The sequence below is a fragment of the Acipenser ruthenus genome, chromosome 1 (genome assembly GCF_902713425.1).
Source record: "Acipenser ruthenus chromosome 1, fAciRut3.2 maternal haplotype, whole genome shotgun sequence".
NCBI lineage: Eukaryota > Metazoa > Chordata > Actinopteri > Acipenseriformes > Acipenseridae > Acipenser > Acipenser ruthenus.
Window position 1 is genome coordinate 17,434,484 of NC_081189.1, and position 24,737 is coordinate 17,459,220.

The following is a 24,737-nucleotide window of genomic DNA, read 5'->3' on the forward strand; positions in this document are numbered from 1 at the left end:
GGAAATGTGCGATTGTTCACAAAATAGTGTCCTTGAAGGGTCTTGAAAATAATGACTGCACAATAAATGGCACAAGCGGAAACAACTTGACTTCGTTTTACATTTACTTCTCTTTAGTGTTCCTTTTTTTTTTTTTTTTACCCTTTTACCTATTTTTTTTTTTTTTTTTTTTTGTATTTTACATGTCGCCTGTCAAATCACCGGACAGGTTACAGTTTTCAAGCCCAGCAATAATTAAACGGTTTTCAATCAGGCAAAACTAAGTTGTTAAAAAAAAAACCCCAAAAAAAACAAGCTCTTAAAAACGTAACATATATTTAACATATTGTAAAACATATCAAATTTGTATTCCAAGTAGAGTATTATCATGAAACAAATAAATCAATAACAATTCTACACAATTAACAACAGCTTCAAGTAAAATTACTCAAACTATAATGGCACACAATTTCACGCATTCTCAATGTTACATTCCAGAGATGTATTTTTAGCATACCGGTACCAATCTTGTTCATGTTTTCTGTTTGAGTTTTGTTTCTTATTAGCGAAGGTGGATTTTAGAGAGAATTTTTTAGTGAACCTATTTAGTAAACTATAAAGTAGTGGGGAACGCTGAGATATAGTCTCCTTTTACTTAAGCAGAAAAACCAATTCACTTGTGTTAGGTATTTTAACACATTTGCTATAAGAAAGCCAGAGGCAGTACCGTACAGTCTATCCCCATGATTCGAGGTAAGTGACAGACCTACTGTGAAGTGTACACAACCCAGGTTTGTTACTAAATTTTACATGTTCAAAATATTTTGTTATTAAAAGAACTATAACACTTTAATTACTAAATGTACTGGTATCATTAAAAAATATAATAAAATATCAAAAGGTCAGAAAAGGTATAGAAAAATTACCGTTCTTGAAGTTAACCGGATTGGTGTCTTGCTTCTTAAGAGAAAAAGCAGTAACAGGAAAAAATGTTTCTCTGTAAGATGGTCAGTTACTTCCTGTACTTCTTGGTGGTGTGAGGCAGCAGTCTTAAATGAATAATTTGCAGGAAGTGTTGTATATGTGTCTGAAGAATAAATAAATAGATTAAAGTTTTTGGAACCAAGCCCACTGTTCTCAAGCATGTAAATGAGCAGTCTAGAATGAATTAATGAATTATGCAGGCACACAATGCTTGGACCATCATTGGCATACGGTTGGTATGGTTGGTTAACCGTCATGGTTGGGGGGCTGATGTTTGGCCAACCAACCAACATTAACTGAGACACAACCTAAGCAGATCAGCAAAGCATAGACATGCAACATATATTGAAGGTACAGTGCTAACATCATCTACGCAGACCACCCAAGGGACCTGCATTTAGCAGGTCAGACCAGCAAGTTGACATTAAAGCCCCCAGACCCCCAACAATCATTGTGTAGCCCGCAAAATAAATCTATGTAAGATCACTGTTTCGGAGATGTAAAAAACGGGTTTGTCATTCTAAACACACGAGTGTATGTACACTCCATTCATTGATGGGTCCTTAATTCAAGTTGAAACTTATGTCATTTTAAATTAACTAGTGTGTTTTTTTCTTTTTCTTTTATTGATTTGAAATGTAATTTTAATAATTTAGGTTGGATTATTGATCATTGTCCAAATGCCCGTCCACTACGCCCCGCTGATCCACAGCAAACAGTCTGGACCAGCATCCCAGTTGATGAAACGGGACCTATGCGGTAGCAATTTGTGTGTATTTTGCTATTAGGTGTGCAGTATTTTACTGATTTTTCTCAAAGTTGCAAAAATGTTTTGATGATGTTTCTGATAGGCTTCCTAATAATATGACATTGTGGTATTTGTGGTTGAGTCCATTTCATATCTGGGATTGGGGGACTGTTGAAAAAATTATTTATAATCCTGCCTACGGTTACTGACAAGTGCACTCAGAACAGGCCAGTTGTGCTGTGAAGTAAAGTAGACTTGCAAGCTTTGTTTACTAGCTTGCTTTGATCTTATAGTTGAATGATTGTTGCTTCTATTTACAGGTTGTTTTTTTTATTCTTGCTTTTACCTCTTGGCTTTTCTTACTAGAACTGTTATACATTGTCTCTATGGGCCAATTCAATTGGCTTTTTTTTAGAGAAAAGGGGGGTTGAGGAAACTACAAATGCATGCAATAAACAGAGCACATGTTGATCCATACGTTGATTTATTTTGCTTTATTATCCATATAATCTGTGTTAATCGAATCATAAAATACATATGGATCGTCTGACGTCAGTGTACGATTCAAAATAACTAAGCACCTAACAGCAGTGTATGTGCAAATTCATTAATCCCATGGTCTGAGGAACATTGCTTTGTCGGGGTCATTTGGGAAGTATGTTTTTTGTATGTGCCATCTCGCAGCCCCCCAGCCCCCAGTTTGGAAACCCCTGCTCTAAAGGACAGTGACAGTGTAACAACCCAGTAAAAAGCAGTGCACACAGGATATGTATTACTTATAGTGTTGGGGCTCTATTGTATATTAGCACTTGCAGCTCATAAGGTGTTATCAGCAAGAGCCTCGCTGCTGCTTGTCTGCTACTGTAACATGCCTGCTGTGACGTGCATTATACCATCTGATAGCCCTCTTGTATCTGTGTCTAGTAACCAGATTTTGCGCAGCAGAGACACTGCAGATAGCAGGCTGCTGTGGCCCAACCTTACAGGATAACCACTTGTAACACATGTTGTGACACACACACATTGTTGTGACACACACACTGTTATCTGTTTAATACACAAGTGCAAACTGTGACCCTATACCTAATACAAGATTGTTCAAGAAAACACACTAAATAAAAGCATTTACTGAGCATTAGCCACTAATTCATATGTCAATGACCAAAATACACTTTTCTAGTAGTTTAACAATCTTTGTAAAAAAAAAAAAAAAGTGTCAAATATTTCTACATGACAAAAGTATTGCCACCTTTACATTAAAAGCTGCATTATGAAGTCAATAGCCAGAAAAGTGGTAATCATTTTCAACACATATTGAAGAAAAACATTTTGGCAAAAAAAAACAGATGATGGTTGACTACGACTACTACTACTACTACTACTACTACTAATAATAATAATAATAATAATAATAATAATAATAATAATAAGGCTAGATGTATGTTTTAACATTCAAATGTGTAGATAATTTGTGGGGAAGTTCCACTTTACATTCAATATAATAGTCAGGTTATTTGTTTTATTTTATGTTTGGTTCTTGTGATCATGTTTCCCTTAACAGAATGTGTGCGTTGCTGTAGCATGAAGTGCTTTGTGAAACATTCCCCACTTGGTGGCGACATGTACTACATTTTGTTTCCCAGCATGTACTGTATGTGTATTTACTGAGGACTTCAGCATTAAAGCCACCAGTTAAATTGGGTGTGTGTTACTGCATTAGTGCAACAGTATCTGCATTCTGGTTTTATATTTCTTACTTTATCTGACATTTCGTTATAAACCATGGTAAACTTGTATAGGGGCATATTGCTAGATGGAGATTGACAGGCGTTGTAGAATTTCACTACTCCAAATGTATTTGCGCATGGTAACCACCAGAGGGTACCAGAGCGCTTTAACTGAAACTTTTGATGTACATAAACTTGAAGACAAGGAGTACACAGACCGATATAATGCACATATGAGAAATATCGCCCACTTGGTGGCGCCATGTACCTCCCTTTGATTCCTCTTTGTCGAGTTCGGTTGTGGGAGTGGGTGTGCGGTATGTGTACAAAACACGTGGAAGGATTGCATGCACAGCAGCATTATTTATATGTACAAGGTTTAACTGAAGGTATTGTTGTTGGACTACGGGTGTTTACATTTTTTTTTTTCAACAAACCTTATCTGAATATTATTACCAAATATGAAGCTAAATAAGGTTTTGTATCGGTTAAAATCACAAACCATCACATCTTGATTAATTGTTACCTTACCGGTGTTCACATGATAATGTTACCTGTAAATAATAACTCGTGAGCATATTTATGAATAGGCTCATTCAGGTGATATTTATAACCTATTAAAAAAAAAAAAAAAAAAAAAAAAAAAACACCAGAGATTATAAAAAATACTGCATGGAATAGTGTGATAAATGAAAATGTAATGCCCGCCCAAGGGGTGTGATATCCTATAAACCCCGAGGGTTCTCATATCACACACTACCCCATGCTTTATTCTCTATATGTCGCTTCGATATGAATGTTTATTGTTTGGTTACTCCATTTCTTAAATATACTATTTGTACTGTCGAATTTATTCGCCTGTTTTATGTGACTCTCCGGTGCGCATGAAAAGCAGGTAGAGATAATTGACTGGTTATTCGGGTTGTGTGAGCCAATCAGAAATGGAGGAGGTCTCTATGGAGATCTTGTATTGTGACGTCTGAGCCGGTGGTAGTGGGCGGAACAGTTTGGTATAAAATGAAAAGACAGTCTTCATCGTGTATCCAAATGTAAAGGAAGATCGAGTCACAGGTCTGGTTATGGATATAATACGGACTATCTCTTACCAGCCAACAAGCAGCAATCAAATGTGTGAGCAGGCACTCAACAAACCGAGCGAGTTTCGAAGAAAGAAATCAGTGGACCACACACACACAGCTCCCGAGATGTCTCGGATCATAACAGACCCCACGACTGGGAAATGTTACTGCAGAGGCAAAGTTTTGGGAAAGGTAAACCTCGCAATCCCTGACAAGGATATGCAGAATTACGCGGTTTTGCAAAACCAGTCGGATAAAAACTCAATAATATAAGTGATACTGTGGAACTACATTTTAAGAATTGAAAATATTGCTGGAGAAATATATATATATATATATATATATATATATATATATATATATATATATATATATATAATCAAGCTTGGAAAGAGTATTGCTTTTTTATCAACTTTGTTGGGCTTCAATTTGTCGTTTGTGGTAGTTTCCATGTGAAGTGCTAAAATTAAGAAAGGAAAAAAAAAACTAAATTTTAATCTGTGCTGTTGATTGAGGGATTACAGTTATGGGTGATGGTATGGTATTGATTCTTTTTGTATTGTTTTATTTTAGGGTGGCTTTGCAAAGTGTTACGAATTGACAGACTTGACCACCAACAAACTGTATGCTGCAAAAATAATCCCCCACACACGGGTAGCCAAACCTCACCAAAGGGAAAAGGTATGTGCACTAATGTGTTTTTGTTTTTGCATGTATCTGTTTATTTTTGTAGCATTGTGCTTATTTGCACGTACCTTCAACCTCAACATTGATATATCTACAAATGCATTTTGCTTATATGGTTTTTTTTTTTCGTTTTAGATTGACAGAGAAATCGAGCTGCATAGAACTCTGCACCATAGACATATCGTTCACTTCTACCATCACTTCGAGGACAAAGAAAATATCTACATCCTCCTGGAATACTGCAGCAGAAGGGTAAGGCTTTTCTCCTAGTCCTTAACAGAAATGTCTATGTACGAGTACTCAAAATGATAAACAAAACGATACCTATTACTCCTCTAAGTACCCCATTGATTGATTTACATAATACAACATGTCTAATCATGTCTGAGTATTTTATTAGCTACAATGTACTTCATCACAAACCATTTTTAATGACAAATATATATTTGCAAAAGTTATTCTTTTTTGTTCCGCGTAGTGATTTTTGTTTATTTTTTTCTCTCTATTGCAGTCTTTGGCTCACATACTGAAAGCACGAAAGGTGCTGACTGAACCAGAAGTGAGGTACTACCTCAGACAGATCGTCTCCGGACTGAAAAATCTGCACGAGCAAGACATCCTGCACAGAGACCTTAAATTAGGTGTGTGTTTCGTCTGAATAACATATATCTGTTAAATATTTTAAAGCTACCAATTTCTTAAGCATTGCAGAGACCGTTTTAAAAAAAACATGACCCTATGATAACTTGAACAGTACTGTAAATGTACATTTTTATGGCAATTTATAGTGCATGTGTATCGAATTTTAAAATGTGTTAATTTTATTCTGATCTTTTAACAGGTAACTTTTTCATCAATGAATCCATGGATCTTAAAGTTGGAGATTTTGGGTTGGCTGCAAAATTGGAACCAGTTGAGAACAGGAGAAGGTGTGTGTGTTTTCTTCTTTTGTTCTTCATATAACATGCATTATGATTCATTAAGATAATCATTTAAGGAATTCCAAATCTGGTTATTAACTTTTTTAACTTTTTTTTTTTGTCAGAACAATCTGTGGAACTCCAAACTACTTGTCGCCTGAGGTTCTTAACAAACAAGGGCACGGCTGTGAATCGGATGTCTGGGCTCTTGGCTGTGTAATGTAAGTATACTTGGATCTCATTGCTGGCTTTTTGTTGGTGTGTCGCTTTCTCTTTTAATTCTTTGCGCTTCATAAATCAGTTCTAGCCAGTTGCCAGGAAATGCTAGTTAGGTCTAGCATCCGGGAGACCTAAGCAGTAGACAAGAGCTGCTTGTCAAATATCCATAGGCTAGCAAGCAAAGAATAAAACAATACTGAAGTATTAAAGAATTATATATTTATCATTTACAGGTACACAATGCTTCTTGGAAGGCCCCCCTTTGAGACAACAAATTTGAAGGAGACCTACAGATGTATAAGAGAAGCCAGGTACACAATGCCATCCTCCCTGATGCCTCCCGCCAAGCAGCTGATTGCAAGCATGCTGTCCAAGAATCCACAAGACAGACCCAGCCTGAACGACATCATGAGACATGAGTTTTTCACACAGGTCCGTTGCTCTGCTCGGCTGTTGATGTTAAATGCAAGCATTGTCAGCGGCTGTGTTTTGCAGGAATATAACCACATTTCAATGTTTATATTACAGGGGTTTACACCTGAAAGACTGTCTTCCAGCTGTTGCCACTCTGCTCCAGACTTCCACTTATCAAGCCCAGCGAAGAATTTCTTCAAGAAGGCTGCGGCAGCACTGTTTGGAGGGAAGAAAGAAAAAGCAAAGTACTATGACAATCTAAGTAAGTATTTCTTTATCTGTCTGCCACAGAATGCAACAAAGAGTTGATATATAATCCCTTTGTTTAGAAAGCAAGTGCCACATGAAATTGTGTATCCATACAAGGCAATACTTAGCAGTGGATACTTAAGTGACACAGTGGTTAATCATGACCTAGACTGTGGTGTGATGCTTGGTAGTCCATAGAACTAAGCAAGATAAGATAGAGATTTTCCATTGTCTAGTTTACAGTTCAATCTGGGTTTGTTAATGACACATCCTTGTCTGTAGTTTTGCCTAGAAACTAACTTTTTTGGTTTGTGTATTTTTTTTTACAGATAAATTAACCAAAGAAGAAGATGAAATACACAAGCTTCGTCATGAACTGAAGAAGTCTTCCATCAGCCATCAACCCCACAAGCACAAATCCCATGAGGTGAGTCGTGTGACGAATATCAATCTGTTTAATAGATTATTGAAGGATACATAGTAAATTCAGCTAAATTGAATATATATATATATTTTTTTTTTTTCAGATTTGATTTGAAATATAACAGCATCCATGCAGTCTGACTGTGTAAATTGATTTACTCATTTTATGTATTTGTTCTCTGCAGGATACCATACCTCCTGTTGCCCCAGTCGGTAAACAGACAGCATTGATGAAAGAAAATAAACAGCAAATTCGAGACACAATAAGAATGATTGTGAGGGGAACACTTGGAAGCTGTAGCAGCAGCAGTGAATGTAAGTAAACGAATCCGGTCCAAATACAGCGGCACAAGTAAATAAAACTGATGAGATACTAGCAAGCTATTTTAAAAGACTCTTTTAGTCCAAAGCATAATTTACAGAAAAAAAGCATTTGTGAAGAACTGATCCTAATCATTTGTGCTGTTTTGTAGGTCTTGAAGACAGTACAATGGGCAGTGTTGCTGATACTGTTACCAGAGTTCTAAGGGGCTGTCTTGAAAACATGCCTGAAGGTAAGAATCTTGATATTTAGTTGGCCCGTGTGGCTTGTGACGGTGTTACATAAGTGGGTCCTTCAGTTTTCATAGAACGACTCTTAAGGAACAGCAGGGCTGAGTACAGATAAATTACACTGTGGGGTGCTGACTTCTGTCTGCTTTCAAAAAGGCATCTTGATCTTTTGCAGGATACTGATTTTTAAATCTGTTTTTTTTGTTTGTTTCAGCTGATACGATTCCAAACGAACACTTGAATAGCACTTTTCAGTGGGTGACAAAGTGGGTTGACTATTCCAACAAATACGGCTTTGGGTACCAGCTTTCAGACCACACAGTCGGTGTTCTCTTTAACAATGGAACCCACATGAGCCTGTTATCAGATAAGAAGTAAGTAGACTGAATATCGGATGGTGAAAATGCATGTAGTCACAGAGTGTTTCATCAGACTATTTGTGCTGCATTCCTAATGAGTTTTCTCCATTTTGTTTTTGGTTTTTTTCAGGACTATCCATTATTATGCTGAGCTTGGCCAGTGCTCTGTGTTTTCTACTGTTGATGCACCGGAACAGTTCATCAGCCAAAATACCATTCTGAAATACTTTGCACACTACATGGAGGAGAACTTAATGGATGTAAGTGCTCAGTCCCTCAGGGTTATTTATACAATTCTGCGTTTTTCTGTTGTGCTGTTGTAATGGCTTGCATTGGAATTATGTTTACTTATTGCATTGTGTCCCTTTTTGTTTGACAGGGTGGTGATTTGCCTAGTGTAACAGATACCCGCAAACCCAGGCTTTACCTTCTTCAATGGCTGAAGTCGGATCGAGCATTAATGATGCTTTTTAATGATGGCACGTTCCAGGTAAATATTTTCATTGGAGAGCCAGTAAAAAAAAAAAAAAACATATATATAATTTTCACTAGTACGAATGTGTCTGGGTACAATTGGTATTTCTCAATTGCAACTGATGCTTAAGATATTATTATTTTTTTTTTCTAGGTGAATTTTTACCACGATCACACTAAGATCATCATTTGCAACCAGAAGGATGAATACCTGCTTACCTACATCAACGAGGACCGTGTTTCCACCACTTTCCATTTGACCACACTGCTGATGTCTGGATGCTCGCCAGATCTGCGCAGCAGAATGGAATATGCCTTAAACATGCTGCTGCAGAGGTGTAACTGAGGATGGGACGTTATTGGGGACGCTTTCAAAAAAAGTGAAAGGATGGATTTCTAAAAAGAGGGTTTTTCACAAAGTCGTAGTGGAGTTATCAGTATGTTGAAGACAAGGGGGACTGGAAGTGATATTTGGGGACAGAGGTACGAAAAGTTTAAGTGATCCTCCCTGAGAGAGTGCTGGGCTGGAACCAGATGTTAAAGATTTTATAAATCTTGCTTTGTTGAAATGGACGTGGGCTTGCAGAATGCAGTGTTCTGTCTGGACATGCAGCAATGAATTCAATCTGAAAGTCAACAAAGCAGGGTGATAATGTGTAGCTCTCAATGGAGCAAAACAGAGAAGACTTAAAACTGTGAAAACATTCCTGAACGGGGAATGTGAAAGACATTTTAAAAACCAGGGCTACATTGCGGACGCTTTCTGACAATTGCAGCTTTGTGCTGTCTAACTGTGAACTATGGCCATATTCTTTACAAAGCTGGCAACAAAATAAGGAACCAATACAGTGCTATTCCACTTGTGTGGCTGGACAAGTGCATTCCTTATTATGACAAAATAACTTATGACAATGTGCGGTATTTATTATTTATTCAATAAAAAGAATTTGGAAAAATTGATACTTTTGTGACTGAGGGTCTATCCAAATTGCTATTAAAGGCTATGAAATGAAATCTTTGTGTGGAGTTTTTAATGAAAGGTAAATGGTATGAGTATTGAAATTGGTGTCATTCCCCCTATTGATATACTACATAAATCACATTGTTTTTTATCCAAGTTATTCTTATGCAACCTATTTTCTTTGCTTAATATCTTTTATTTTATTTTATTTAAGACACCGATTTGCCCATAGCGCATTCCATCAATATCTACTCTGTAATTACACAGCCTGGCTTCTTTTTAGGGCGTGTTAATGATGCATGGATGAATTAGGACAGTTTGACAAAACAACTGGTAGCAGGACATATTAATGCTGGATTTTATGTTTTAAATATAGATAATTTGGCGGATAACCAGGGCTAAATGTGGAGCAAAACATATTTTAATGAAAGTAATATATGTAGTAATATATGGTGTAGTTTGTGTAGCTTCTACATGTAAAGTCTGATTTGAAAGCGTCGTGGAGTATGCTGAGGTGCTAACAAAATGTGAAAACTTTGCAGGGTGGTGAATACTTCTGCAAACCACTGTATATATAATATATACCAACAAATATGATATTGCTAGCCAGACATGCAGACTGATGTGTTTTAATGAATATTGAAGATGGAAGTCTCTAGTTTCATGGTGTATGTGCTTCGTGGATGGGTTGCCTGTCTTCACCTACTATAGAGGGAGAATCTGCCTGCTGTATGACTCACACTGATTGTTAAAGATCGTGTTTTTTCATTTAAAAAAAACAAACAAAAAAAAAAACACTTTTTCATTAATAACCTTCACAACTAATGTTTTGATGCACAGTGAAGTAAATACACTGATAATAATAATATCTTTAGTGATTTTCATAGTCGACCACCATCACAAAGCACTTTACAGAGGTATGCTGTGAACTGTGCATTATATGCAGAGTCACTTACAATAGGACACTGATTTAACACCTCATCCGCAGGATGGAGCACAAACAGGTTAAGTGACTTGCTCAGGGTCACACAGTGAGTCAGTCAGTGGCAGAGGTGGGATTTAAACCGGTGACCTTCTGGTTACAAGTCCTGGACTTTTACCACTAGACCACACTGCCTCCTGTGCGTTCTGTAGCTACTCTAATGGGCTATTGATCGCCTCCAAGTAATTTTTTCAGGCTAGAAAAAAAACTACAATCATAAACACTTAGTGTGATGGTTTAGGTAGAACAGACAGCTGTTATATGTTAATCCACATTGGAGAGTATTGCTGTGTCATCTAATTCACCATTTATGTTAATGTATTGTTTTATTGCTGTGTTTCAAGGCAGTTTACACTTTGAACTCATTCAATACCCCAGATTATTACAATGTCATGTAGTCTACCTAGTTTACATGTGAAAAAAAGGTAAATGCACACTGTACTGTAGTCTCTCCTTCCAATTTGACCCCAAATTACTTAAAGCGTTTATAGTACTATACAATATAATCCCCATAGTAATTGCATTCTCGTGGCATATTGATTATTTAATACTAGCTAAGAGGCCGGCAGGTTAGTAGGTTTGCTTGAACTTGAAGGAACCACATTTTTGCAATACTGAACATACCAATACAGAGCTGTTCAACCAGTACACACCCAAGCCAATACAATAAAGCACTATTGGGAATTACAATGACTTCAGCTCATCTATATTTGATGATGTCAGTTGTGACCTTTATCATGCAGAGAACCTCCTGTGTGAACTGTGTTCATTTACAGATGACAGTGATGACAGTGGTGCTTCCTACCAGAATTAGCACATAGATAGATTAGGCCTCATAGTCTTCCAACACTGAGCCATCAGGCAGCTTCATAGACTAATGTGGATGGCTGATTGAGTGTATTCCAAACTGCAGGCTGATCTTACTTAGTTACAGGAACTGTAACAGAGGTTTATTGTGCCTGTTTTCAGCATTGGCTTCTGTATAGCCAAAATAAATTAAGTTTAGACAGATACAAGTTTCAACATGGTGTCAAGATATCTGTATTCAGATACTTCTTTCAGCAATGGTTTATTTTACTCACTACCTTACAATAGAAATATGTTAATATAATGTTAATAGTTCTATATAAAATACATATATTATTTTTTCTTAGATTTTTTTGGGATAGTGTCAGATACTTTATATACAGTATTATTATTATTTGTTTATTTAGCAGACACCTTTATCCAAGGTGACTTACAGAGACTAGGGTGTGTGAACTATGCATCATCAGTGCTAAGAGACCTTAACTTATGTGAAAATAAAACCTTGGGACATTCCCCCATGTTTTGAATGCTCTTGTGCTGCCAGTGTTTAGTATACAACTGTACTGTCCATCGATCTCTGCTCCGACTTTGATAGGCTTAGCATGGTTCCTGTTTGGTGTAGGAACCATAGCAACGCTTATCTGATACAGCCTTGGATGATTAGCTTGATGATGTTGAAAAAAGTTAAGGAAAGTATATCAATGTTGATAACAATGCAATTTAACAATTCAGATTCCTCAATGAAATAAGGAAACTTTAACGTTTCCAGGGAACAATTGTGAAATATAATGAGTTTAATTAAATACAGGAGTAGTTCATCTTTAAAAATATGGGTCAACATTTTATTTAAGTGTCTATCTATAAGCATATAGTAACATTTTATAAAGCAGTTTTCACTTATAAAAGTTTACCACTGTATTTCTACACAATATTTTACCATTTTTACCCTGGTTTGCCATGTTTAGGAATGGGCTTTACCATACCTTGCTATTCTTTACAATCCTTGCCTATGCTTCACCATGCTTTCACTATGCTTTATTACACTTTGCTATGCTTTGACTATGATTATTTTTTTAAGGGTATTACAGCAATATTGAATGACTCAACTAGATATAAGCTTTACTGTTTTATCCATAAAATAAAGTCAATATTTTTGTTCAATGTTATATTTTTGACTTCCTAATATGTATTGAATAAACAATAGCGAAATTATTAATTATTTACAGTACAGTTCACATTTTTAACATGCTGTACAGCACTAGGAGACTGCAGGGTCACAGTCAAATTCAAGGGAAACAAAAACATATATAATTTGATTGAGTTAATAGTCTGGGAGAAAAGTGGTTTTTTATTGGAATTTTGAATAGGGGCATAGGACAGGGAAATAAGGAAGCTCATAAAAATTTGGCAAATTCAGGCTAAAAAATGCTCTGTGAATATTTTTGGCTCCAGCAGCCAACTGAATGTGTCACATTGATCTGGATATATAAACTACCAACAATAGAAGCGTTCTTGCCCTCTATCTGCATCGCTTCTACACATAAACTGATAACATATATTATATCGAGTCAACGAATGAGGCAACAGCTTAGATAAAGATGAGAAATAATAACATTTATTAGATGTAGTGTTATATTACAACATTGTGATCCAGGATCTCTCCTGACGGCCAGCAGGACACGCCCTCTTTTGAGGTGAGCCTCTACAGTGGTCAGAGATCATCCAATGCTGAGTGATGGGACCCATCGACCTCTAAAGGGAGACGAAGCTGCAAAGGAGGCTGTGGCATGGAGGACGAGAAAGACACTCCAGACATTTTGGAAAAGGTAAGCCTTCCAAAGTGAAAGAACCCTTTCCTCAGGATGGTGCAGGAACAACACCACACTCTTGTACTAAATGTACAAGATGTTCCTGAGGTATCCTCTGCTTAAATATTTCCTTAAGAGTTCTTAAGAATTGTTAAAATAAATGCCCAACCCACTCAAGCTTGGAAGCACAGGATGTTGCACTTACAGCAACAACGAAACATACTGAGTATCTATCTAGCGATCTCCACCCCCTGTAGTGTAAAGTTGTGTGAAAGCACAGCAAATGTTCCTCAATCTGTGAATCCAACCCTCAGTAAAACCTAAATACATTTCCATTTCCTGGACTAACAAATAAGAAATAGCTTTATATTTTATTCAGAGGTGAGATGTAAACAGAATCGAAGTTCTGCATATATAATTGTCACAAGGCTATTTAAATGTATGTATTTTATTAATTTATTTTTACAACAGATAAAACAGGAGAAATGTGCTGACTTTATAATTATTTTTCTTAATATATATATATATATATATATATATATATATATATATATATATATGTATATATATATATATATATATATATATATATATATATATATATATATATATATATATTAGATCGGCCAGGGTGTCCTCGGCTCACCGCACACCAGCGACCCGTGTTGTCTGGCCGGGCACCTGCGGGCTTGCCTGTAGGCTGCCCAGAGCTGCATTGTCCTCCGACGCTATAGCTCTGAGGTGGCTGCATGGTGGGTCTGCAGTGTGAAAAGAAGCGGTCGGCTGACGGCACACGCTTCAGAGGACAGCGTGTGTTTGTCTTCGCCCTCCCGAGTCAGCATGGGGGTGGTAGCAGTGAGATGAGCCTAAAAATAATTGGCTATTCTAAATTGGGAGAAAACGATAAAAAAAAACAATTGTCAACTACTAAATTTTAAAGAAATTAATAAATTACCAGTAGTTGATGTCTCAGTTGGAAATCTTAAATGCTTTCTTTTTAATAAGATTAGTCCAGTGACTGCTACGTTTATATAAAGAAAACACAGAAATGTCATAAAGGTGTTATTATCCATGAACATTTCGATATCCTGATATTGGAGAGTTAGGAAAGCTGAAAGACCCTATACTTTTTAAAAGAAGATAAGCATTATTCACAATATGCATTTGTCTGTGCTGGAGTTATCGCTAACTGAAACCATTTAAAAATATGCAAGATGCCATATAAAATCCAGTGTACAGTAGGGGTGTTTTGAATTGGCATTCAGATGACAAGTAGTTAAATACCTAAACGTTCAGTGATTCCTTTGAAATGATCGGTTCTGTCACATTGCTGCCTGAGGTGTGACACACCAACAAGCTGTACCTCTAATGTAATTAGGCAGTGTGAGCGACTCATAGGAATATCAACGGAAATGTCTATTACTGGATACTGTTGCCATCTCCTTCTTCAGCCTTGGAGGTTACCCCTTACGTTGCTTGAAGGCGGTGTTGATGAGCATGTTAGAAGGTGCTATGTGGGAAGTGAGTGGTTTGCCATAAATTTGAATTTTAATTGTGATCGTTTTTTCATTGAATATTCCCCAAGACTGCATGACAATGTTACAATAACAACTAGAAGATACTTTAGCATTTACTGCAGTATGTTTTATTTATTTTTTATGGGAGGAAGCATACATGCAAAGATGTCTTGTTAATTCCCAGCAGTGTAAGATGAGAATGAGCTTAGCAGACTGACTCTTGATATTTGTACAAGGTAGTCCTGAAGCATGTACAGTATGATAGCTAGTGACTGTATGAAATTAGAAGGTCACGCATGCACTCACAGATTGATATCAGTAAGCAAGAGTGGATATTCCATGAGAACAGGTTTATTTTGCAGACAGGGTTTAACTTGTGCCTTTAAGCTTTGGTGTGGTGGTTTCAGTGTCATGATATGCACTGATCATTTATTGCATTACAGACATCCACTCCATCAAATGAATATTTGATTGAATAAAATGAATTTGCATGTCAAAGCAGTGTATGATGTGTCCTTAAAATATAATCTATCGCAGCATTACTGTATCAACTCATTTTGTCTGCCTTCTCTACGATAACTATATTTAGGCAGTACAGTACAACGTCGCATATCCGACCCCCTGTGGACTGGGGTATAGGCAGATATGTGAAAAAGTCGGATTTGCGAACATCTATAGAAAATGACATTTACACATGCATAAATAGGTTAGTGAACAAAAACAAGACTCAAACTGCTTTAAACACTGGGAAATTATTTGCTTTTAATGTAAGCAAACGTAAACGAGATTAATTAGGCTACAATACACAGTGTTGCTATACGGTTTACTATAAGCCATCTCTACGCAAAGCATTTAAAAATACAAAACAAATGGTAAATGTACAGAAACCTGCAAGTGATGGCTTCTTTCTTATCTCTAGAAGTCCCTGTCTCCCTGGTTATGCTTTCTTAATATCTCTATCACGGTACTTTTCTTAGGCTATTTTAAATAAACGGCCGGTAAGCATTGTGTTTATGGAGCTTGCTTTGTTTAATTCAAATGCATTTAAAAGCTACAACACCACGCTGCCAATATATGCAACCATGCAAATATTATTGAAACGTCACTGCTACACACAGCTGACTAACACACGCACACAGCCCGTTTCTCTTAAAGGGGAACGCACCAAAAGGCTGATTGCTGTAACGCTTTTGTTCTGTTTCCACTGTACTGTAATTACAGAGCACATTGCATGTACAAGGACTTAACAGTTTTCCAAGTGGATATACTTGCGGATAAAATCGCTATGGGTCCTCTTTGACGTTCCTTTATCCTCACTGTACAGTGTTGTGTTACTGCAGGATAGGAGGATTTGGAGGAATTGGCCTCCATCAAACTTTATCCTGATTTTAGTGGTGTGGGCATGTGTATGACAAGTGGGTTCCAGATATGCAAACCATCCACGCAGCAAAGCCTGCTATGTCTGAATTACTGAAGCCACATAAGAGTAATTCCTCTTTGTTGTTATTTACAAAGTAATGGACCTTGTTCAAATACATCTGACATGGAGGGTGTGGTGTTGGGACACCCGCCTTCAGACCCTGGGTTAAAAGAGTGAAGTTTTGGGTCAGATTATTGGTGAAGTAGGTTGTTACTTCTTTTATTAATTTTATAAAGGTAGTTACCCACCGAAGACCCCTGCGGGATTGTCTGTTCATGCATCCAGCGATGCAAATCCCTGGCAGTTTAAGGCCGTTGCTGTTAGAAAATAATCTTTCTGTCTAGTGAAGCTCGCTCAATAAGACACAACACCACATTTCTTTGCCCTAATTTCTGTTATTTAATGAATGTTTTGCTATATTAAGTTCACTTTTCTAGACTCTTATTTTAGAGACCAACAGCATTCTACAACAGTTTAATGAATACCAAACTGTAAATGTCTCGACCTTTCTTTAAATTTGCAAGAGACATTGTGTTGCTTCCTGTTTCCATACAGAGACAGTGACTTTTGAACTCTCTTGGCCCCCACCTGCTCTTTGTTATTGTATAATAACAGATAGAGCATTCCAGTGGAAAGGTCAAAGTCTTACATGTTTTTTCAGGAACGCAATAGTCACACAAAAACTACATAAAAATAAAAAAATGCTTCATTGTGATGATAGTTCATTGTGATGATAGTTTACATTCATTTATTTGCACTTCTTTCAATCCCTGCCTCTCTGGATCAGGTTCAATTTCCTGTGCACGGCTCTAAACCTTGCAATAGTTAGTGGCTCATGTTAAAACATATTAATACTGTATAGCAATGATATATTTTTATTTTTATTTTTTTCACTTACAGCTATAATGTTTGTGAGTATCAGTCAATATCAATCAGACAATGTTGAAATTATAACCAGGACTTATGTTTTTTAATATTTCATTTATGTTATTTAATTTTTAAAATCAGTGCTTATCTGGGTTTTTTGTCTGATGTTAAGTTAATTCACTTCTTCTCTTCTGAAGATTTGATGTGTTGAGTGTTATGGTGCAGTAACTAACTTTCACAACTTCTGTAAGGTGAACTAAACAGGACGTTTATTGTGTGGTTTCTACAGTCCAAGGAACAGGGCAGCTTCCTGACGTAACGCACACACCCACATTCACTTATGGCATCGTAGCTTAGCAACACAAACATGACACCCACTCACAACTCAAGATACAAACAGGGCGCTGCTGAGCGCTTAACAGCTGAACATAACATTGAGGCATCCTGAGAAGAAATAAAGTAACAGTAATGACAGATACGAAACACAGTGTATGCTGTACCGGTACCATTACTGTACTTCAAAACACAGCTGACTGCACAATGAACCAGATCAGTGTAGTACTCTTCGATTTTCTGTCTGTATTTATAGGATTAACACAAGTTTCACTCTTTTTTGTTTGTTTTGGGGTAATTTTATAACTGTTTACATAGTACCTGTCCGACACATATTGTATCTGTACGTAGGGGCCTAGGAAAGCCAATGGGATTTCGACCACGTACAGAATTGGATAGAAACATAGCAAATTAAATTAAATTTACTCAACTTGCTGTGCCATGTTAAGTTTAGACTACCCTGCTGAAAGAAAGGCTGTGAAAATTATGCTAATATTCAGAGCAAAAAGACTTTCACAGCCTGTAAATATGTGTTTCCGGTGAATCAATATTGAATTTATGAATAAAATAAATTAACTTTTGTTACCAGTTACAAAAAAAAAAATGCAATTTAAATTTGGAGGCAAACTGAACACCTCCCTGTGTTAGGACCATTTCCCTCATTCCTGTTACTCAATAATAACGTGCTGTGTATAACAGAATGGGTAATGCTTTATGTTACCTGTGCAACAATATAATGTTCCTAAACCCCAATCTAACAGTCCCTGACCACATTCCGGTGCCTCCTTAAGACTCACCTCTTCAAACAGCACCTGTAGAACTCCTCTGTTTGTATCCTGGGACACTATCACCCTTCATGTAAATGTGCTTTATTCTGCTCTTATCTGCCCCCTATTTTACTGCATTTAATCCTGTACTTCAGAATACTATAATCTGCCAAGTGTTTAACCTGTAGTACTTTGTATTTAATCACATCCTGATGTAACTATCACTATTTAATCATATCCTGATGTAACTATCACTATTATCTGCTGTATTATTGAATTGTGGTTTGTCACACTTGAACAAAAGTTATTGTATTTCTTGCTCTTACTGTATTACTTGTATTGTAACACTTGAAATGTATTTGCTTACGATTGTAAGTCGCCCTGGATAAGGGCGTCTGCTAAGAAATAAATAATAATAATAATAATAACAGGGAAACATTACTGTTCATTTAATTATAAAGGTCAATATATTGCAAAGCATGGCCAAAAAGGGTCATTCAACAACAGGAAAAATGGCTGCTGTTTATTGACTAAAACTATAAAGAGATTATTGACTAAAACTATAAAGAAATATCCCATTTGTTTGCGCTTCTCACTGTTGCATGTAAATCTCAGTTGAGAACCACGTTAACATTGCAAGACACAACTCTGCCTGGGATAAATCTGAAACAAATCATTTACATTCCAAGGTAGATTTACTTCTTTAGTCCTGTCATTTTGACATATGACTCACGTTCCCCCAGTAGCTATGTCAGCCACAGCTTTGTTGTCACTAACTCTGCTTTGAGCAATTCCTTTCATCTTACTTTGCAGAATCCTCTTTCCACAATGCTAAATAAGCCTTCTGTGAATGTACTTTAACAGAACGTCAAGTTTCTGGAAATATAATTAATATCTTCAGTCATAGTGACGAAGAATGATTTACTGCTTTCAAGGTTTTCAAACAGTAAATACTCAAATGTTAACAGCTGGTTTCGTGCAATGTTATTAATGTACATGGGCAGATAATACAAGGGCCATTTCAATTGAATGACAAAATGTTGTCAAATAGGCAGTTTTTTTATAATGGACGTCTCCAGGCAAGGCAAATGCAACCATTAAAAAACATTTCTAGGGCGAAAGTGAAGGTGCCAAATGTAGTACATACTGCTGCATATGAATGACTTGTCCCTCACCACATGAGTAATTTATTTGATATGTACATGGTAAACCTCACATGCATTCTAAACATGTAGGGCTGCAGTTCTGATCTGACAGATCAAGGACTAATTCAAGGTGCTCAGTTGGCAGGTGCAGCCATGTCCAAGGCTTCACAAACTACATTTCATAGGGAACAGTCTCAGTATGCCCATAAAGGCCCTACACCCTATGTTATGGCAGGTATTTAAATACAGATTAAATACAGTATTTAAACAAATGAAACTTACATAAGCTCTAAACAAATGATAAGAAAATGTGTGTGTTGCCAGCTGACTGCATGCAGAGAACGCATCTATACTCTGGAAGTGTTTTGAATGCATGCAAATATTCTTTTTTTCAGAAACAAGTAGGAAGCTTTTGTCAAACCCAAGAGAATGCAAATAAAGCAAAACCTGTCAGGGCAAATGTACTGAAATACAGTGCTTACCACCAGTAATTGGAGTATCTGTGTGAATCCGGATCTGGTTTCTGTGCAATTAGGTTGTAAAAAAAAAAAACAGGACTAGGAATGATTTCATGACAAAGATCATAGATCTTCAAGTTGAAGGTTGCTTATGCCAAATGTTAAACAATTTTGTTTTCCAGTTTTTACCTTGTCTTTTTAAAAGAGATCATTCTTATTATTTCTTTTTTTTTCCTCAGTTAAAAAATATAAATGAACAAGGTGTGGTTTCTAATAAACTACACTTCACAGGGTAATTATATTTGACTATTATAATACATATTGTGGGAGACTGCAGTTTTAATATTGATTCATGTGCATATATCATGTATGCCTGTTATACCATAAATTACCGTTTCAAATACATTATATTTATGCACCTATTTGGAGGGTCCTCATAATCAGGTATTGTTAATATTTATACAATCTGCATAAAATCTCTAGTTTTTATCTGAATATTTCGACATGCTAGCCAAAAGGATTACACTCGGATATAATAAATGTTTGGCTAGAAGAGAAAATTAGTGAAAATTCAAGGCACTTATCATTTAGGGTGACAGACAGACAGAGACAGATGGATGGACGGACGGACAGGTATAAGGGACCACAGTTTGAATTCTTAAACCTGTAACAAGTTTAGAAATAATAATTCCTTCTTCTTAGACAGCATTCTCTTTTCGCTTCCTCCAAAGCCATTTTTTACATCAAACAAAACCATGACAATATCTGAGACACTGAAAAGGGAAGCATACGTTTCATTGCAAAAGAACATAACAATATTGAATAATATTTGTAAAACCAAACCATGGATAAGAAAAAATACTGAGATATAATCAACGGAGCACCTATGGACCACATTGAACTATATTACAACAACGTACTGTCTTTCATGTGTTATTCTACCAGAGAAGTTAAGACAAACCAGGATACTATAAACATGTTAGGGGAAAGGAATGGGAAAACCTGTGGATTGCCAACTTTCTTAACATATGACTTTCCTGGAAAAGAGGAAATGGGTTCTTTCAAGAAAACAACAATCTAAACAATCACAGCTCTTAATGGTCTGGTTTCACTCCAGAGTTGTCAAGAAAGAAAAATAAACACTCTTCTTTTGCGCAAATGACCCCACTGTTGAATGCAAAATAACATTTCAGAAATGCTTGTTTTTCTTGTTTCATTCTGACTTGACACTTTATTGCAATTAATAATTATTTTCAAGGTGACTTAAAAACATTGACTTATTTTTTTGTTTTCTATCTTTTGGTATCACTTTATCACCTATCCCAATTCTCGTGTAGTGTATTTTTTAAGATAAGTCTTGTCAAAGTCTTTTGTTCAGGTCATACCCACTTTTCTCCTTGGTGTAGCATAGGGACTGTTCATTGACCAAACCAGAGACTTTATCAAAGTTAAAATCACGTTAAACATCTTTACATCTTAAGGAAGTTTTGTAAACAAAAACTAAATTAGATTGTTACATTTTATATAACACTTCCTGATATGTATCCGTAGTGTTTTTTTTAATCAAAAATTATAAAAAAGATGCAAATAGTTCATTTATTTTTTATTTGTTTATGGTAAATACAGGGCATATTGTCCACCCAATGCTTTCTTGTACAGCACCCTATACGATATTCTATATCCAGACATTTATCTACAGTATCTATCTATCTATTTAGATTACTCTCCAGGTGTGAATCACCCCTCAGCCCTGGTGGTTTGATATGAAAGAGGTTACCCTGACTAATGAAAAGCTCAATAACTTTTAAATCTTTACCTTGTAATAACACTCTTGTTATTTAATAGAATTGTACTTATCCAAACCATTTTGTGAGATGAAGCTAAGTGGAGGTGTTAGGAGAGGGGTGTTTACTTTCTAATGAATTCAGTATGGAAAAAACACATGTTGAAAACAGTTTAACACGTGATATGAAGATATTTATATAAGGACATTTTGCTAGATATTTGTTCATATCTCCAGTGAAGGATTTTATGGCTGTGGGGTATAGGTAGCGTGCATAATTATAACATTTCTCACGCATATTTGTCAATCCTGACTAGCCTATTCAGGCACAGTGCATGCGGTAAAGAGAGCCAAACAAAATATTTGAAGTGGCTTCTCACCCTCCCTTTCTTCAGCAGTTTAAACATGCTTCTCACATTCCACACAACAAAGAAGAAGAAAGGATGAAAGCGAACTGCAATATACCTACAAAGGCACAGCCCAGCTGCTGGCATAGCAGTCGCTGTCTTGAGCAATACCACCCTTTTCTTACTATGTGGCTCTCACGGTGAATCCAAAATAATATGATTAAATGGAAGGTGTATCACATTATCATCAGGTATATTATATACCGGCACTTTTTAAATATGCTTTTGTGCCTTTATTTAAAGTATTCTTTGGTAACCACCTAGAATGCATCTTAATAGAGACACAAATACCAGGGGATTAGTCTGAACGTAAAGGGTTTTTAACCATATAAAACACTCAATGGTGCAACATATAGCAATGCTAAAAGAAACTTAAACACTCTAAGTCTTTCTCAATGTCTTCAATCCATATGGACATAATGATAACTGAATAGTTTGTTTTCTTTTTGCATGCATATAAAATACAAATTGGTTTTGTTGAGGATTCCTTTCACACACTGCACTGCTGCTAGTGGTTTGCTGAGATATCTGCTGCTCACCTTAGACTTGTTCCGCTGGGACTTTCCCTATTAAAAGCTGCAGACCTGGGGGTTGTAGCCAGACATACACACAGCAGCTCAAATATCCAGCAGGAATTTAGACCAGAGACAGAATTGTTGACTATGACCTTGAAAATGAAATTTAGCAATTGTCAAGTGTAGCATGCCAGCATTAAAAAAATGGTAGGCAAAACACCCTGTCCTTAGTGGATATAGCAGTACATCAGTAAGAAACAGCAGATAGAGCACATGTGGCGTTTCTTACAGCTGCTGTTCTGGGAGATCACACATGTTTAAGACTTGTATTGAAGCCACAGAGAGGCTTTTGACTTCTGTTTCAAAATGTCACCAGGCTGTGATTACTGAAATGAAAACTGATCTACAAAGGGAACCTAACAGATTTGTGGAACTGAAATACAGTTCTACAAATCTATCCTAGAAGGGAGCAAAGGAACTTGACATTGGGTTCCCATAATAATTCCAGTTACCATTTAACAGTGTGATCAAATGTTACATGGTAAGGCTTATATATTCGTCTTACTCAAAAGGGGATTATCACAACTCTCATTCTTCCATAGCTTTATATCTGAATGGCAAAGGCATCCCTACTCCCTCTGTCCTATTCTTGTGTGTTATAGAGTAATTGGCTCAAAAAATGGTTTTAATAAGCATATTATCATGAAGAATTGATAAAGAATACTAAACCTAGCCCACCAATGTGGGGACATACCTTTGTGGACTGGTGAATATGAGTCAGTGTTGGCACACTTATTTCTGACGCACAAATATGTTTTGTTTTTCACTATGATATTTTAAAATATTAATTGCGCTAGTGTGCTTAGTGATCCTCATTAGAGACAACATTGACTGGCAATCATTAAATGAAAATTCACTGCATAAAGTTGTCTCGTCCTACTTCCTACTTTTTATGAACCTGCAAACCCAGAATGACCGCGTGTTAAATATAGGTAATTTAATTTATATGTAAAAGGTATCCCTTACAATGAAAAATGCTGGCTAGTGAGAGCTGCTGTCTAACATTGCATATGCTTAAAGTTAACCCTCCAATTATATATTGTTCTGTATTTTTATAGTTACACCATCAAGAGATTGAAAAAGTAATTGCACCTAGCGAGCTTCATTAGTCACTGTACCTATTGGTGCATTTATGACCACAGTATTGCAGACTTGTTAACAGCCTCATTAAATTAAATTCTCTTAATCTTTTTCAGTCCTTGTGGCAGGGCGAGGTCGTTGCTGGCTATCTGACGCATTGATGATCCTGCAAGGGGGGGAGTGGGGGGGGGGGGGGGGGGGGTGTTCAGGAGCCCCATGAAACCCTCCCACAGTCCTACAGTAGAAAGTATTGAAGCCTGTTATATTGATACCCAGCATTGTGTTCCTTACTAAGAGCTGATTCAGCTATATCACTGGACCAATGGGCTGAATGAAAATGAGTGGGTGTGTATCTATTGGCAACATAGGAGCAAAATTAATTTAGCTACATGATATAATGAGTGTGTGAAGCAAAATACTTTTTTTTCTTTATTCACATGTGCTGCTGTTTTGCTATGTTTCCATCTGCACCATGGAACAGAAATGCAAAATACATCTCATTTCATTCAGGTATCACATTGTGGTTGCAGCCAATTCCATTTATGTACTGCATGTATGTTTGCACCAGTATGTATGCATGTATGTTTGCAACAGGCTGTATGCATGCACAGGACCTTCTACCACTTGGTGCAATTACAACTGAAAGTAAAACAGAATCCCAATTCCAAGCAATCATTCAATCACAATATCTGACTTATGCATCAAAAACAATATGAAATATTGAGGGCAGTGAATTAAGGAATGTACATGTACAACTTCAACATGTCCTAACAGTGAGTTGTGAATTATCAAAACTCTTGGATAGGGTCTATTTTCCAATGCTGTGGTCTTTTCCTGAATATGTACATTGTAGACAGACCAGCACACACCAAATGCACTGACAAATTGCATGGGAAGGAGCTAATTAAGGCTGAGTTAGGGACATGAATTCACCAGATATAATCTTCTTGAAAAATGTTTGAAAATACTTCCCATCAGTATATCCCAGGTAAGTTTGGGAAAAGTTTAAAAAT

General features: G+C 36.5%; 1 protein-coding gene across 1 annotated transcript; it reads left to right on the plus strand.

Annotated features, from left to right (window-relative positions):
• Positions 1 to 4,407: 4,407 nt before the first annotated feature.
• On the plus strand, positions 4,408 to 9,828 carry LOC117399437 (serine/threonine-protein kinase PLK2-like). The gene is made up of 15 exons (XM_033998594.3): positions 4,408 to 4,709; positions 5,091 to 5,198; positions 5,340 to 5,456; positions 5,716 to 5,845; positions 6,046 to 6,133; positions 6,250 to 6,345; positions 6,577 to 6,775; positions 6,872 to 7,019; positions 7,336 to 7,433; positions 7,615 to 7,744; positions 7,903 to 7,983; positions 8,196 to 8,355; positions 8,471 to 8,600; positions 8,720 to 8,830; positions 8,969 to 9,828. The coding sequence occupies exons 1-15, from the start codon at positions 4,518 to 4,520 to the stop codon at positions 9,158 to 9,160; spliced, it is 1,980 nt and encodes a 659-aa protein (XP_033854485.1). The 5' UTR covers positions 4,408 to 4,517; the 3' UTR covers positions 9,161 to 9,828.
• Positions 9,829 to 24,737: the final 14,909 nt, after the last annotated feature.